This window comes from Myxine glutinosa, unplaced genomic scaffold, assembly GCF_964187855.1.
Source record: "Myxine glutinosa unplaced genomic scaffold, kmMyxGlut1.1 SCAFFOLD_720, whole genome shotgun sequence".
Lineage (NCBI taxonomy): Eukaryota > Metazoa > Chordata > Myxini > Myxiniformes > Myxinidae > Myxine > Myxine glutinosa.
The window spans coordinates 108,331-123,698 of NW_027616815.1; the positions used below are offsets into that span (position 1 = coordinate 108,331).

The following is a 15,368-nucleotide window of genomic DNA, read 5'->3' on the forward strand; positions in this document are numbered from 1 at the left end:
GAGAGGAAGACAAATGATGAATTGCGAAAGATGATGGGAATAGAGCCTGTGATTGATGCTGTGAAGAGGAACAGGTTGAGATGGTTTGGTCATGTGTTGAGGAAGGATGAAAGTGACTGGTTGAGAAGAGTGATGGAAATGAATGTAGAAGGAAGTAGAGGACGGGGAAGACCGAGAAAGACTTGGCTAAAGATGGTGGAAGAAGAAATGCGGGCAAGGGGGTTAACAAGGAGAGATGCAGAAAATATGGCAAAATGGAGAAGATTGTCATGGGGACCGCAAGGCTAACCCCCGCTCTAGCAGGGAAAATGGCCTTAAAATGCATGTTGTTGTTGTTGTTGTATATACATAGTGTAGAAATATGTATAGTATATATTTGCCTGTACATCATACTATGATGGAGTTACTCCAGGGATTGTATTTTTGTATCAAATTAAAATAAGTACATGACTTTTTTGAGAAACTTAAGTTAGAATTCAATTGTAAAGATATATGTGCGGACAAAATAATTTATTTAGAAACTAATTAAATAATGCAACTATCACGGACCATAGTTATATGAGCTGAACTAGAACGGCAAACAGTTTACGTTTTTCATCCCACTGATAGGTCGGATGTGCATCCGGACCATTCGTCCTTGTCACCCAACCAACTCGTCCACCTAGTTTTGTCATAAGACGTCCATAACTTTTTGAGACATCATGCTATATATAGAATTTGGCCCTGTCACTCAATGGTGAAAAATGACTTCTTAAATGATCGGATCCGGCCCTTCACCAAAATCTAATCAATTAGTCCCTGTCACAAGCCAACCTGTCCACCAAGTTTCATCAGCATCCACGCATAACACAACAGACAAACAGACAGGGGTGAAAACATAACCTCCGTCCACCTTGGGTGGCGGAGGTAAAGAAAATATTTGTGGTATTTACGGGGACACGTTGTAGACGAGTACTTTAGACTTCGAGAGTATATATAATATGGCATGTACCATACGTTTTAGAACGTGCGTGCTGCCAAAGCCGTTTCTAGCCAAGGGTTATGTTGAGTATATATAGATATATATGCTGATTTTACTTTGCGTGCAGGGTGCGAACCTGAGTGGTGATGATTACGACAATCGGACACCACTGCACGTGGCTGCTTGTGAGGGTCACTTGGAAACTGTTACGTACCTGCTCGGTCAGGGAGCGACAGTGCACACACATGATCGTTACGGAAGCTCACCATTGCGGAATGCAGCTGCCTTTCGGTAAAAAAAAACCCACACACATCACCTTGTCAAATTGTATGTTGGACCACCCTTGGTGGCGTAATCATCGGAGCATCCAGTCTGAGTTTGGAGCTTCGGCTTGGGGTGTTGTCGGCCTGAACCCCAGCCAAGTCGTACCATAGACTCAAACAATGGTCCATGCTGTTTCCTTGCTGGCCCCTCACCATTAAAGGAGAGGGCCTGCAAAAACAACCATGGCTTGATAATCATGGCACAGGCTTATATGGGCCTAATAATGTCCTCCTGCTGCGTTGAAGTTCCATGTAAGAGGAATTTTATTTCTTTATTTCTATTTTTTGTTCACAAAAACAAAGGCTCGTGTAAGAGCTAACATTGATCACAAAAAGACCAACTGACACATAAAACATATGATAAAGGGAGCGGGAGACAAGATGGGGGGAGAGAGAGGGAAGCACACAAGTACAACATTTGAGAGCAGGGACATTGGGAGATCTGTGGGAGGGAGATCATCAGGAAATTTTATAAATTTTAATCTCATCCAAAATGCAAATGGTGTCATTTTGAACTAGGTACGGTACCTACTACACCTACCTACTTCCAACTACCTAACCTACTGATGCCATAGTGATGGGTAAAATAGTGGCAAGAAGCTTTGGCTTCGCCGGCTCGTTGCGGCTTTGCAGTCGGGTACTAGTAAATCTCGTATTATTTATTCCCTTGTTGTCTCAAGGTCAGCAGACATGGGAGACAGGAGTTCAAGGTCTAACATGAATAATCCGACGGTGAATTAAAAACACAAACAGTAATACCGGACAAGCAATGAGTGACATACCACACAAATCACATGACCTTTTATGGGAGGATCGGCATCATCACGTCAAAATGACGCAATCACGCAACTACGAACGACGGAGAATTGTTTTATACTAGGGCATGCCCGTACTATATCTATATCTAAAATTATATCCCCCCCCCTCTATTTACATGAAATGGTTTGGTCCAAAGCGAACGGCTTGCGAGTGGTGACAATCCCCCCCCTCTATTTACATGCAATGGTTTGGTCCAAAGCGAACGGCTTCCGGAGTTTGGTAAAGAAATCGCCATCGCGTGCACAAACGCGCAGGAAAGCGAATGAATCGCAAATTCGTTTTTATTAGTTGTAAAACATAGTTTAACGCCAACATAGTTTGCAAACGTGAAATAAATGAATACGCTCTCAAATGTGCCATCCGAGGCAGAGTGTGCCCGCCACGTTCGGCACACGCGATCGTTCGCTGCTCTCTGATTGGTTGAATCGTTTTTTGGACATAGCTCGGTAAGTAATTGTCCGATTAATATGAAACCTTGAAAAGGCACATCCTCGGGTCCCCAGCAATATACCTGGCAAGTTAAAAGTATATCGGACCCGTGGTTGTCGAGAAACAGCGGTCACAGACAAACGTACAAACGTACAAACGTACAGACAGAGATTACTGGAATTATAGATAGATAGTAGGTCGAATCAAAGGAGCGCCTTCTCATGCAGAATTTTTAATGCTAATTATGATGTCATAGGTCACGTGGTACGTGCGCCATCTTGGAAAAACTGAAAAACTTTTCACCTCTATATCTCTGAAACCACTTCATGGAAAAAAATTGAAATATGGCTCATTCTAAAGTACTCCTCATGGGGAACAACAAATATTCATGATAATGTCACATTGATGCCTTCATTATGACGTCATAATTCATGATCATGATCCGATCGGTTTCAAATTTCTTGAGCATGATCTACACAAAAATTGTATGGGTGAATTAAATTGATGACTTCATCAGTCACATGGTTCGGCAGCCATATTGGATTGAACATAAATCTACATCATCAATAAGCCACACAAACCACACAAAGTACACCACACAAACACGTCCCAGCGAGGGTCTGCAATGTCCAATTGCTCTTGTTTTTTACCCTCGCCAGAGGAGAGGGTATTGCATTTGAGTCCGTTTGTTTGTCTGTTTGTCCGCACAGAATAAATCTGATTTCTCTGCAACCGTTGGTCCGATTGACAGCAAATTTTCACCATAGGTGCAACTCCACCTGTATAATTTTTTAATGCTAATTATGACGTCATAGGTCACGTGGTTTGGCCGCCATCTTGGAAAACCGAAAAACTTTGCACCTCTATATCTCCGAAAGCGCTGAATAGAAAAAATTGAGACAAGGCTCATTGTAAAGAACTCTCCATGGGGAATTAAATGTTAATGATGATGTCATAGGTGCCTCCATTATGATGTCATAATTCGACAAGTACAAAACTTCATCCAATCGAGATGAAATTTCTTGAGCGTCATGTCGGCATAAACGTGTGGAGAAAAAATAATAATGATGACGTCATCGGTCACGTGGTTCGGCCGCCATCTTGGAAAAACCGAAAAACTTTGCACCTCTATATCTCCGAAAGCGCTGAATAGAAAAAATTGAGACATGGCTCTGTAAAGAACTCTCCATGGGGAATTAAATGTTAATGATGATGTCATAGGTGCCTCCATTATGATGTCATAATTCGACAAGTACAAAACTTCATCCGATCAAGATGAAATTTCTTGAGCATAATCTCGGAATAAATGACTTTAGAAAAAAAATAATGATGACGTCATCGGTCACGTGGTTCTGCCGCCATATTTGTTTTTCACACAAAAGCTTTAGAAACCACTGAAAATACATCCTGGCGAGGGTTTGCATTCTCTGATTGCTCTTTTTCTCGTTTAATTAGTATTGGGAATTTATATTACTAGGGCATGCCCGTACTATATATATATCTAAAATTATATCCCCCCCCTCTATTTACATGAAATGGTTTGGTCCAAAGCGAACGGCTTGCGAGTTCGGTGACAATCCCCCCCCTCTATTTACATGGAATGGTTTGGTCCAAAGCGAACGGCTTGCGAGTACGGTGACAATCCCCCCCCTCTATTTACATGAAATGGTTTGGTCCAAAGCGAACGGCTTGCGGAGTTTGGTAAAGAAATCGCCATAGCGTGCACAAACGCGCAGGAAAGCGAAAGAATCGCAAATTAGTTTTAATTAGTTTTAAAACATAGTTTAACGCCAACATAGTTTGCCAACGTGAAATAAATGAATATGCTCTCAAATGTGCCGTCCGAGGCAGAGTCTGTTCGCCACGTTCGGCACACGTGATAACTCGCTGCTCTCTGATTGGTTGAATCGTTTTTTGGACATAGCTCGGTAACTACTTGTCCGATTAATATGAAACCTTGAAAAGGCACATCCTCGGGTCCCCAGCAATATACCTGGCAAGTTTCAAGTATATCGGACCCGTGGTCGTCGAGAAACAGCGGTCACAGACAAACACACAGACATACACACACACACACACACACACACACACACACACACACACACACACACACACACACACACACACACACAGAGATTACTGGAATTATAGATAGATGGTCGCTGGGTTTTAATGCAGTTAGGTGGCTAAATAAATTAGTATAAACTATACACAGTAACGCAGTCAAGCTCTTTCTGTTTTTTATTTCTTCCCACTACGTTTCAAGGTTGATGGGGGCGGGGGGGGGTGGAGGAGGGAGGGGTGAGGGTGGGGCTCTACTACTCTAATGTCCCGGGCCCTGTTAAAGATAAATCCGATGCTGCTTACCTGTCATCACATATGCTTATTGCATCGGAGACAGGTCTGGGCGAATCGGCCGATTTATGTCATTGTTTTTCTACTCCACTATAATCTGCTTCCAGCAGCCGAAGTAGTATGAAAATGAGCGTTATCTGATTCCTCAGCTCACCCCTGCCAAAAGACTTCCTATTAGGGCCCCCAAGCTCACCCTGAGCAGGAGCATCTTAGGACACCTCACCCTCTCTACCAAGAGCATTTTTATACTTGACCCTAAGCACGCTGGGATGTTATTTGCTTAACACATGGGCCACACCTATGTGGAAGCTGTTGCTTGGTGCCCCTCATTTACCCAGTTGTTTCCATTTTTCGTCCATTACCTGTATATTTGTAGTGATTTTATTTTTTTTAAACATTAAAAAATAAAAAATAATAAAAAAATTACCGGGCCCTAATCAGGCCTGGTAATTTTGGATCTTCTTAAAGCCAGGAGGGGGGGAGGTGGGGGGAGGTGAGAGGGGGGAGGTGGGGTTGGGGTGGATTCTGCGGCAACCGTGAATTATAATGGCACATGGTCTCTAACCACCACAGGTTCCCATTAACAAGCGAAGGGAGGGAGAGAGAAAAAGCGAGAGAAATACGATCGTGTACACAGCAAACCAAACTGAAACAAATGAATAAATAATTATAATTAATGAATTATAATTATAATTAATTGTATTAATAAATTATAATAAATAATAATTATAAATAATTAAAAAAGAAATAATAAATTATAATTAATGAATAATTAATAATAAATAAAATTATAAAGCACCCAGGTACTCGACGGTTTAATTATTTAGTCTTAATGGCTTCACTCACTTGGGAGAAACAACACAGGGAGAGATTGGTGAGACAGAGATTAGAGAAATGAACCTGAGCCACGACATAATGATCATTGCGTGGTTTGGGCCTTGTCCTGCATACAGGCTTCACATATCACTGGGCCCATGTAGACCACCACAACGACTCAGGCAGAAACGACAACGACGTACGCAAAACCACAATGACGTAGGCAGAAACCACAACGGTGCAGGCAGGAACCACAATGAGGCAGGCAGGAACGACAACGACGCAGGCAGGAACCACAATGAGGCAGGCAGGAACTATAACGACGCAGGCAGGAACCACGAGGCAGGCAGGAACCACAATGAGACAGGCACGAACCACAACGACGCAGGCAGGGACCACAATGAGGCAGGCAGGAACCACAACGACGCAGGCAGAAATCATGAGGCAGGTAGGAACCACAGCGATGCAGGCAAGAACCACAATGGTGCAGGCAGGAACCACAATGAGGCAGGCAGAAATCATGAGGCAGGCAGGAACCACAACGATGCAGGCAGGAACCACAATGAGGCAGGCAGGAACCACAACGACGCAGGCAGAAATCACGACACAGGCAGGAACCACAACGACGCAGGCAGGAACCACAATGAGGCAGGCAAGAACCACAACAATGCAGGCAGGAACCACAACGATGCAGGCAAGAACCACAACAATGCAGGCAAGAACCACAATGATGCAGGCAAGAACCACAACGGTGCAGGCAGGAACCACAATGAGACAGGCAGAAATCACGAGGCAGGCAGGAACCACAACGACGCATGCAGGAATCACGAGGCAGGCAGGAACCACATTGATGCAGGCAAGAGCCACAACGGTGCAGGCAGGAACCAAAATGAGGCAGGCAGGAACCATAACGATGCAGGCAGGAATCACGAGGCAGGCAGAAACCACAACGACGCAGGCAGGAACCACAACGACGCAGGCAGGAACCACAACGACGCAGACAGGAATCAGGAGGCAGGCAGGAACCACAACGACGCAGGCAAGAACCACAACGGTGCAGGCAGGAACCACAACGAGGCAGGCAGGAACCATAGCGACGCAGGCAGGAATCACGAGGCAGGCAGAAACCACAATGACGCAGGCAAGAACCACAACGATGCAGGCAGGAACCACAATGACGCAGGCAAGTACCACAACGACGCAGGCAGGAACCACAATGACGCAGGCAGGAACCACAACGGTTCAGGCAGGAACCACAACGGTGCAGGCAAGAACCACAACATTGAGGCAGCAACCACAACGATGCAGGCAGCAACCACAACGATGCAGGCAGGAACCACAACGATGCAGCACGAACCACAATGGTGCAGCAGGAACCACAACGATGCAGCAGGAACCACAACGATGCAGCAAGAACCACAACGACACAGGCAGGAACCACAACGACGCAGGCAGGAACCACAACGACGCAGCAGGAACCACAACGGTGCAGGCAAGAACCACAACATTGAGGCAAGCACCACAATGGTGCATGCAGCAACCACAACAACGCAGGCAGCAACCACAGTGATTCAGAGAAAACTAGAACGGCACTCGGTAGAGCGCATACTACTGCCAGGCTGAACAGTTTGTTTTGTATCCCAATGATAGGATTCACACCTGAACCAGAATTTAATCAGCTTGTTCTTGTCGCCTAACAAACTCATCCACCAAGTTTAGTCATAACTCGTCCATAACTTTTTTTAAATATAATGTTATATATCGCTTTTCGCGCGATCCCACAATGGTGAAAAATCACTTAAAGTTAAATAATTCTCGTATCCGAATCCATATTCAGATCTTCAATAAAATCGAAGCGATCCGTCCTTATCACATACCCAATCGGTCCACCAAGTTTCGTCCAAATCCGTCCATAACCTTTTGAGATATCCTGCTATATATCGGTTTTAACCTTATCAATCAATGGTGAAGAATCACTTTGAAATTAAATAATTCTCATATCCGAATCTATATTCAGATCTTCACCAAAACCGAATCGATTAGTCCTTGTCACACACACAAGCTCTCCAACAGGTTTCGTCCAAATCCATCCATAACTTTTTGAGATATCCTGCTATGTAACGTTTTTGGCCCTATCTCCCAATGGTGACCAATCACTTAAAAAATTATACTAGCCGGATCCGAATCCGGATCTTCATCAAAATCTAATCATTTCCTCCGTGACACATACATTACCTCTCTGTGAAATTTCGTCCGAATCCGTCCACAACTTTTTGAGATATCTTGTTCAAAGACAGACAGACGGGGTGAAAAAACATAACCTCCATCCATCCACCTTTGGTGTAGCACATAGAGAGATAGCCAGATAGGACTATGACCAGATCATCAAACTTGTCCGAATCTCTCCAGATTGAACTGCAAAGAACAATCGACTAACAAATTTTGACCCATACAATTTGGAGCAGGCTTCATTTCAGTGGCAGGAAGTCCTGAAGACCACTGTTCCACATCCCTCTAAAACAGCGCTATTTACAGGATTGCGTGCAATGGGCGACACAACATCCCCACTGGAGGGTCAACGGTTGCTGTTGTGTTCTTTTCACTGATGTGTCTGGATTCTGCACAGTCTTCAACAAAAGATGTGCTGGTCATAATATGGGGACCGATTTGCGAATTCAATCTGCGCGGCAGCACGATCGGGTTGGTAGGAGCATTGACCTCAAAAAGGATCAGGACACTGTGCCTCAACTTTAATCGAATTAAGATCCAAATATGCATTGAGTTGTCTATTACTGAAAGGAGCAGCGTCCACCCGTCCGTCACGCTTTATTCTAAACTCTAAAGCAGTGGTTCCCAACCGTTTTTCTGTCGTTTCCCCCCTTCAACCAGTTCAACCGTCCGGATTTCCCCCTATATATATATATATATATATATATATATATATATATATATATATATATATATATATATATATATATGAACAAGGAAAAAAGTAGCCAAAACAAAATTTATTCGCTTAATAACATAATAAACAAGCATTCTGAGTATTGCGCTGCAATACATGTCCCCTACCGGCAGTCTGTCGTCCGGAAAACTGTTTGGGGAAATTACCAAAGGTTATTTACCCACAGGTTCTGAATCGTTCCCAATCGCTAATTACCTCAGGACGGGCTCACCTGTGATTCACACTCGGGACTTCGATTTATACACCTTGCAGACAGGTCAGCAGAAGCTCGAGAAAATAAGTTGTTGATGAAGAACCTTTCGAGTCGCTAAATATCAGTAATGTATTATATTTTCCGGTTCACGATCAATGATCGATGTGTATATATATGTTGCTCGGCTTGGCTCCGCCCCTCCGGAAAGCGCGCGCTGTGTCGCCCTGTTGACGTTCGCGAGACGAGGCTGAGGGCGCGCGGTGCGGCTTGAGGAGAACTCTAGAATAAACAAGAGATATCCATTTTTTAATATTTTCCTTTAATTAACGATATCTGCCAAACCACGCGCCCTATCGCAAATTCCAAAAGGACATTTTAGTAGATTGACATGCTTAACAGATCTGTGAAGTTTCCCCTCGATTGGATCAAAAATGAGGGAGGGGCTCGGTTTTAAAGGTTCATGCTTAAAAACGTCATAACTCTGAAACCATGTGACGCATGAAGTCATGCTCGCTGACTTTTTTGTTCATCATGGGTATGCGATTCTGCCTGCAAAGTTTGGCCTCGATCTGTTCAGCCGTTGCAGAGAAAAAGGGTTTTTCGTGTTTTCACGAAAAACAATATGGCGGCCGAACCACGTGACCTGTGACGTCATAATTACCATTAAAATATTATACAGACCGAGTCCCCCCTACGGTGAAAATTTGATCTCAATCGGTCCAATTATTGCAGAGAAAATCTTTTTTAAAGGAAATTAAAACTTAAAATGGCACCGAGTTAAGGATCATCAGAATTATCAGAATTCCCAAAGTTCAAAGTGCCATAACTTTGTCAAAATGATCGAAACGTCGTGACGTTCGAACTTGATCTGTAACTTATCATGAGGAAACCATGTGCCAAGTTCGATATCATTAGCATTAAGCGTTTAGAAAAAAAGTCCGGAAAATTGTTCTTTGCCTGACGGACTGACGGACGGACGGACGGACGGACGGACGGAGTGCAAACCTATAGTCCCCTCTGGTGTACACCGGTAGGGGACCAATAACATAAAAATATAGCAACACACACACACCCACACACTCCTACACATACATACAAACCTACACACACACAGAGAGACATACACACTCACACATATAAATTTTATTTAAAAAAAAAAATTGTATATAAAATTTATTTTTATTTACCGACGATGTTATAAATGTTTATGTGAAGTAAAAAGTCGAAGAACAAAATAATTAAAGATTTGAGATTTATTCACTAAAGCACAATATTACACGAATGCTAATATTGTATTTCCCTTGGAATAAGTTTCCCCCCTGGAATCCTAAAATTTCCCCCCAGGGCGAAATTTCCCCCAGGTTGGGAAATGCTGCTCGAAAGGGTTCCTGCTGTTGTACAGGGTGGTCACTGTAGTGAAATTATACCAAGGTGAACCCAGGGGTGCTCGCTACGGAAGGGGCGTCTATAAGACCCGGGACAACCGGGGCACGCGGACACTCCAGCGGAACTCACTGTGACATAGTCCAGTAGTTTGAATGGTATGTATGCCCCAAATGCTGCGCTGACAATGCGCTGCGCTAACCATTGTTATATTGAATCACCCATTGCTGCTCATGAAATGCTCTGATTCTAATGCCTGTTGCATGCATGTATTCTTACAGGATGTACTGCAGATCTAAATGATATTAAACCTACCCAGAGGTCAAGTCGTGTCTGAGCTTGATTTTCACGACATTTAATATCATTTAGATCGCCGGAATGGCTGACCACAAGATGATCGTGGTACCGATCCTCGGAGCCGACCCTCAAGCTGAGGGATCAGCATCGGAATTGGCTCACTGGCTCAACACGCTGGAGAATTACTTTGCTGCTCACGAGACAGAGCCCACCGCTGCGATAAAGCTGTCCGTGTTACAGTCGAAGGTCTATCACACTGTTTTCCGGAACATTTCTCGATTTGGGACGTACGCTACGGCTCTAGCCGAGCTGAAGCGCCTCTACGTAAAGACACGGAGCGCTGTGCACGGCTGGCATCAACTCTCTCAGCGGCGACAGCAACCATCTGAATCGATCGATCGCTTCGCGCAGGAGTTGCGCTACCTGTTGGCAGACTGCGTGCAGGACGTCCGGACCCACGAGCAAGTGCAGGACGACTTGCTCCGAGATTCATTCATCTCCGGAATTAGTTCTGGAGTCTTGCGGCTCCGACTCTTGGAGGTCGCGGATCTGACATTTACAGAAACACTACGGCTGGCACGCGTATACACAGATGCCCGAGAACAATTGACCGCATATGATCACCCACGAGTCGTGGCGGGGACCTCGCAACTCGCGCGACCTGAGAGGGCTACCGCCGAGGATACGGAGGGGGACCCGACCACCACTACGGCCGAGTCTCTGGGAGCTCCTGAAGCGGACTCTGCTTCCGGCCTCACTGCTGCCGCCGCTGCCCGGCCACGGCCTGACCGGTATGCAAAATGTTATTTTTGTGGAAATCGGCAGCACCCTCGCTCTGAATGCCCGGCCCGGGAGGCGACATGTCACCTGTGCTCCACCAAGGGCCATTTTGCAAAGGTCTGCAGGAAGGCCGCTCGGGGCACGCATCCCCGCGCGACCTTGAATGGGCTCATCGCGGAGCCAACGGATCGAGCGCCGGACGGGGCGTCTCACTCGGCTTTGAAGAGCCGCTCTCCTTCTCGCGGGCCTCTGGCTACCCGCCCGACCTTGGTGAGATACACCGGGCCGCCGAAACAAATGGCGCGAACGCGACCGGTCATAGCGCGACCGACCTTGACTGGCGTTTGAACGCCTACTTCAAACAAGCGACATGCTCCTGCTTTGGAAACTCCTCTCGAAGTGCGGCAAACGCAGCACGTGACACGAGCCCCATCTGACGGCAGCTTTTACGAATTACATGCACCCACTTTGGCATGTGAATCTGCAGACGGCAGAGATCTTTCTCACGTGACGCGAGCGCCATCTGGCGGCGGCTCTTACGAATTACATGCACCCACTTTGGCATATGGATCTGCTGAAGGCAGAGATCTTTCTCACATGGCTCGAGCGCCATCTGGCGGCTGCTCTTACGACCAACACACACCCACTCTGGCGAATGAAACTGCTGATGAGCCAACTGACTTCAATGCTCCTGCTGAGGCCCAACCTGCCGACGCTGCCCGAAGGATTGCAGCCGGCGTGGGATCCACCCGCGAGGCGCGATCTTCTCGCCCGGCCGGAACTATACCTGCCGGGTCTGCCGGCCTAGCGCAGGCCATCATTCCGCTCACGGTCGCGGGCGTTTTTGCGCAAGCTTTGATTGACACGGGGTCCACGGATAGTTTTATCGATCAGCGACTCGTGCATCAACATGGGTGGCCGGTTCTCGGGACAACCCGCCGGATCTTCATGGCCTCTCAGGGACTTCGGTTGAGCACAAAAGGGGCGTGTCGATTGAAACTTGTGATAAAGGGACGCACGTTCCCGGACGTGTATCTCATGGTATTACCGGCCTTATGCGCTGACGTTCTGTTAGGACTTGATTTCCTTAAGCGGCATGGACGTTTGGAAATAGACTTCGGAGGGCCGGACACGCTCGCTGTGTGCGCCCTCGCTCAAATGGACATGGAGCCACTCTCACTGTTCCCCAACCTGACCACTGATTGTACCCCTGTAGCCGTCAAATCGCGGCGCTACTCTCGCGCGGACGCGCAATTCATTGCGGAAGAAACGGCCCTGCTCTTAAAGGACGGTATCATAGAACACAGTAGGTCACCGTGGCGGGCCCAAGTCTTAGTGGTGCGGAGTGAGGCCCACCGCCGGCGTATGGTAATCGACTATTCGCAGACAATTAAGCGTTTTACACAGCTGGATGCCTACCCCTTACCGGGGATGGACGCCCTGGTACGCCAGGTGGCCCTGTATTCCGTTTATAGCACTCTCGATCTGCGTAGTGCGTATCATCAAGTCCCCATCTCTAGGGCTGATCGCATCTTTACAGCCTTTGAATCGGGTCAGCGGTTGTACCAGTTCACGAGACTTCCCTTTGGGGTAACGAACGGCGTCGCTTGTTTTCAGAGAGCTATGGATGACCTCGTTGCAAAGGAGAATTTGACCGATGTCTTTGTCTATCTGGACAATCTTACGGTTTGTGGGTATGACCAGGAGCATCACGACGCTAATCTGAAACGCTTCCTCGAGGTCGCGCGGAAATATCGCCTAACCATGAATGCGGCGAAGTGTCAATACTCTCTACGCACGGTAGACCTTTTGGGGTACACCGTGACCCATGGCTCTGTCTCTCCGGTAAAGGAGCGTCTGTGCCCTTTGCTCGATATGGCTCCGCCTAGCGATCGGGCTTCGCTGAAACGCGCTCTAGGGCTGTTCGCCCACTACTCAAAGTGGGTGCAAAATTTCTCCGCGAAGCTCCGCCCCCTCGTGGCCTGCGACACTTTCCCCATGGGCCCGGCCACCCTGGCGGCCTTCGAGGGCCTTAAAGTCGACATCGCTGGCGCCGCTGTCGCGACGATTGACGAGAGTGCCTCTTTCGTTTTGGAGAGTGATGCCTCGGATCATGCGATAGCGGCGACTCTCTCCCAAGGAGGCCGCCCTGTGGCTTTCTTCTCGCGGCGGCTTCTCTCACCTCCGCCGAGCGGAGGCATTCGTCTGTCGAAAAGGAAGCGTACGCGATCGTCGAATCAATTCGGCGATGGCGGCCGTACCTGCTTGGGTGGTGTTTCCAAATCATCACGGACCAACAGAGTGTTGCGTTTATGTATGACACCTTACATGCTCAGCGCATTAAGAATGAGAAAATCACCCGTTGGCGTATCGAACTCGCCGAATTCTGCTACACCATCAAATACCGCCCGGGGAAGGATAACCTGGTCGCTGACGCCTTATCGAGGCCGGCCACTTGCGCGGGGCTTGTAACTTTGGAGGGGCTGCGCACTTTGCACGGCACTATGTGTCATCCCGGGGTAACGCGCTTCGCGCATTTTGTGCGCGCGGGCAATCTGCCGTACTCGATTGAGGACATCCGCCGCATCTGCCGTGATTGCGCGATCTGTGCGGAACTCAAACCGCGTTTTTATAACCCCCCTATGGGGACACTCGTTAGGGCTACTAGACCGTGGGAGCGCTTGGCGATGGACTTCAAAGGGCCGCTGCCAATGTCGAGCAACTCTCGCTATCTGCTCACTATCGTCGATGAGTATTCCCGATTCCTCTTTGCTTACACGTGCGGGGATATGTTGGCTGCCACGGTTATTCGGTGCCTGCAGAATTTGTTTTCTATGTTCGGGTATCCGGCCTACGTACATACCGATCGGGGTGCGGTGTTCCTGTCCCAGGAGGTGAGGGGCTACTTGCTCCAGCATAATGTCGCTTCGAGCTACACCACCCCGTACCGGCCCCAAGCGAATGGACAGATCGAACGCTTTAATGGGATTATATGGCGGGCCGTCATGCTAAGCCTTCGGACCCTCGGCCGAGGCCTCGATAAATGGGCGTGGTCACTACCTGCCGCTCTAAACTCGATCCGGGCTCTCCTATGTACTGCCACCAACCAGACTCCTCACGAACGACTGTTCCACCACCCTAGAAGCTCCGGCAGTATCCAATCTTTACCCAGCTGGCTCGCTGAACCGGGGCCCGCCTATCTCAAACGAGTGGTTCGCGCTAGCAAGTACGACCCCCTTGTTGACAAGGTGCAGGTCCTCCAGGCTAATCCCGAGCATGCTCGCATGTTAACGGCGGATGGCCGCGAGTCTACTGTCTCCGTACGCCATCTCGCCCCATGTGGGGACGACGACAGGGATATCGACGAACCCGTCTACGAGTCTATGGACTCTATCGAAGCTTCCCCTATGGAACTGCCACTGTTACTCCCGTCGTCCCCCACTCCCGTGCCCGAAGGCGCTGGGGCGCCCCCTCCGACTCCAACCTCTGGTGGCTATTCCGACGCGGGGGACTCCGGGCTTGGGGACGCCGTGCCCGGTAGATTCCGAACACGAACTGGCAGGGAGGTTCGCCGCCCCGACCGCTACGGGTGGACCGACTGACGTGGATTGACGTGACCCATTCGTTTATTGCTGATGCTTGCTTGCAACCTGCCGAGCGGCAGTATAGTTCTAACGGCGGGGAGAATGTAGTGAAATTATACCAAGGTGAACCCAGGGGTGCTCGCTACGGAAGGGGCGTCTATAAGACCCGGGACAACCGGGGCGCGCGGACACTCCAGCGGAACTCACTGTGACATAGTCCAGTAGTTTGAATGGTATGTACGCCCCAAATGCTGCGCTGACAATGCGCTGCGCTAACCATTGTTATATTGAATCACCCATTGCTGCTCATGAAATGCTCTGATTCTAATGCCTGTTGCATGCATGTATTCTTACAGGATGTACTGCAGATCTAAATGATATTAAACCTACCCAGAGGTCAAGTCGTGTCTGAGCTTGATTTTCACGACAGTCACAATGTATTGTCACCCCTTGTAAAAATCGT

General features: G+C 47.8%; 1 protein-coding gene across 6 annotated transcripts in view; it reads left to right on the forward strand.

The window, feature by feature from the left end:
* ASPG (asparaginase) overlaps positions 1-15,368 on the forward strand; it is a 76,103-nt gene that overhangs the window by 46,278 nt on the left and 14,457 nt on the right. For all 6 annotated transcript variants that reach the window (XM_068132946.2, XM_068132948.2, XM_068132949.2 and 3 more), the window contains one exon: positions 1,089-1,252. In XM_068132946.2, the coding sequence (XP_067989047.1) occupies positions 1,089-1,252 (164 nt within the window). The remainder of the gene's footprint in view (positions 1-1,088; positions 1,253-15,368) is intronic.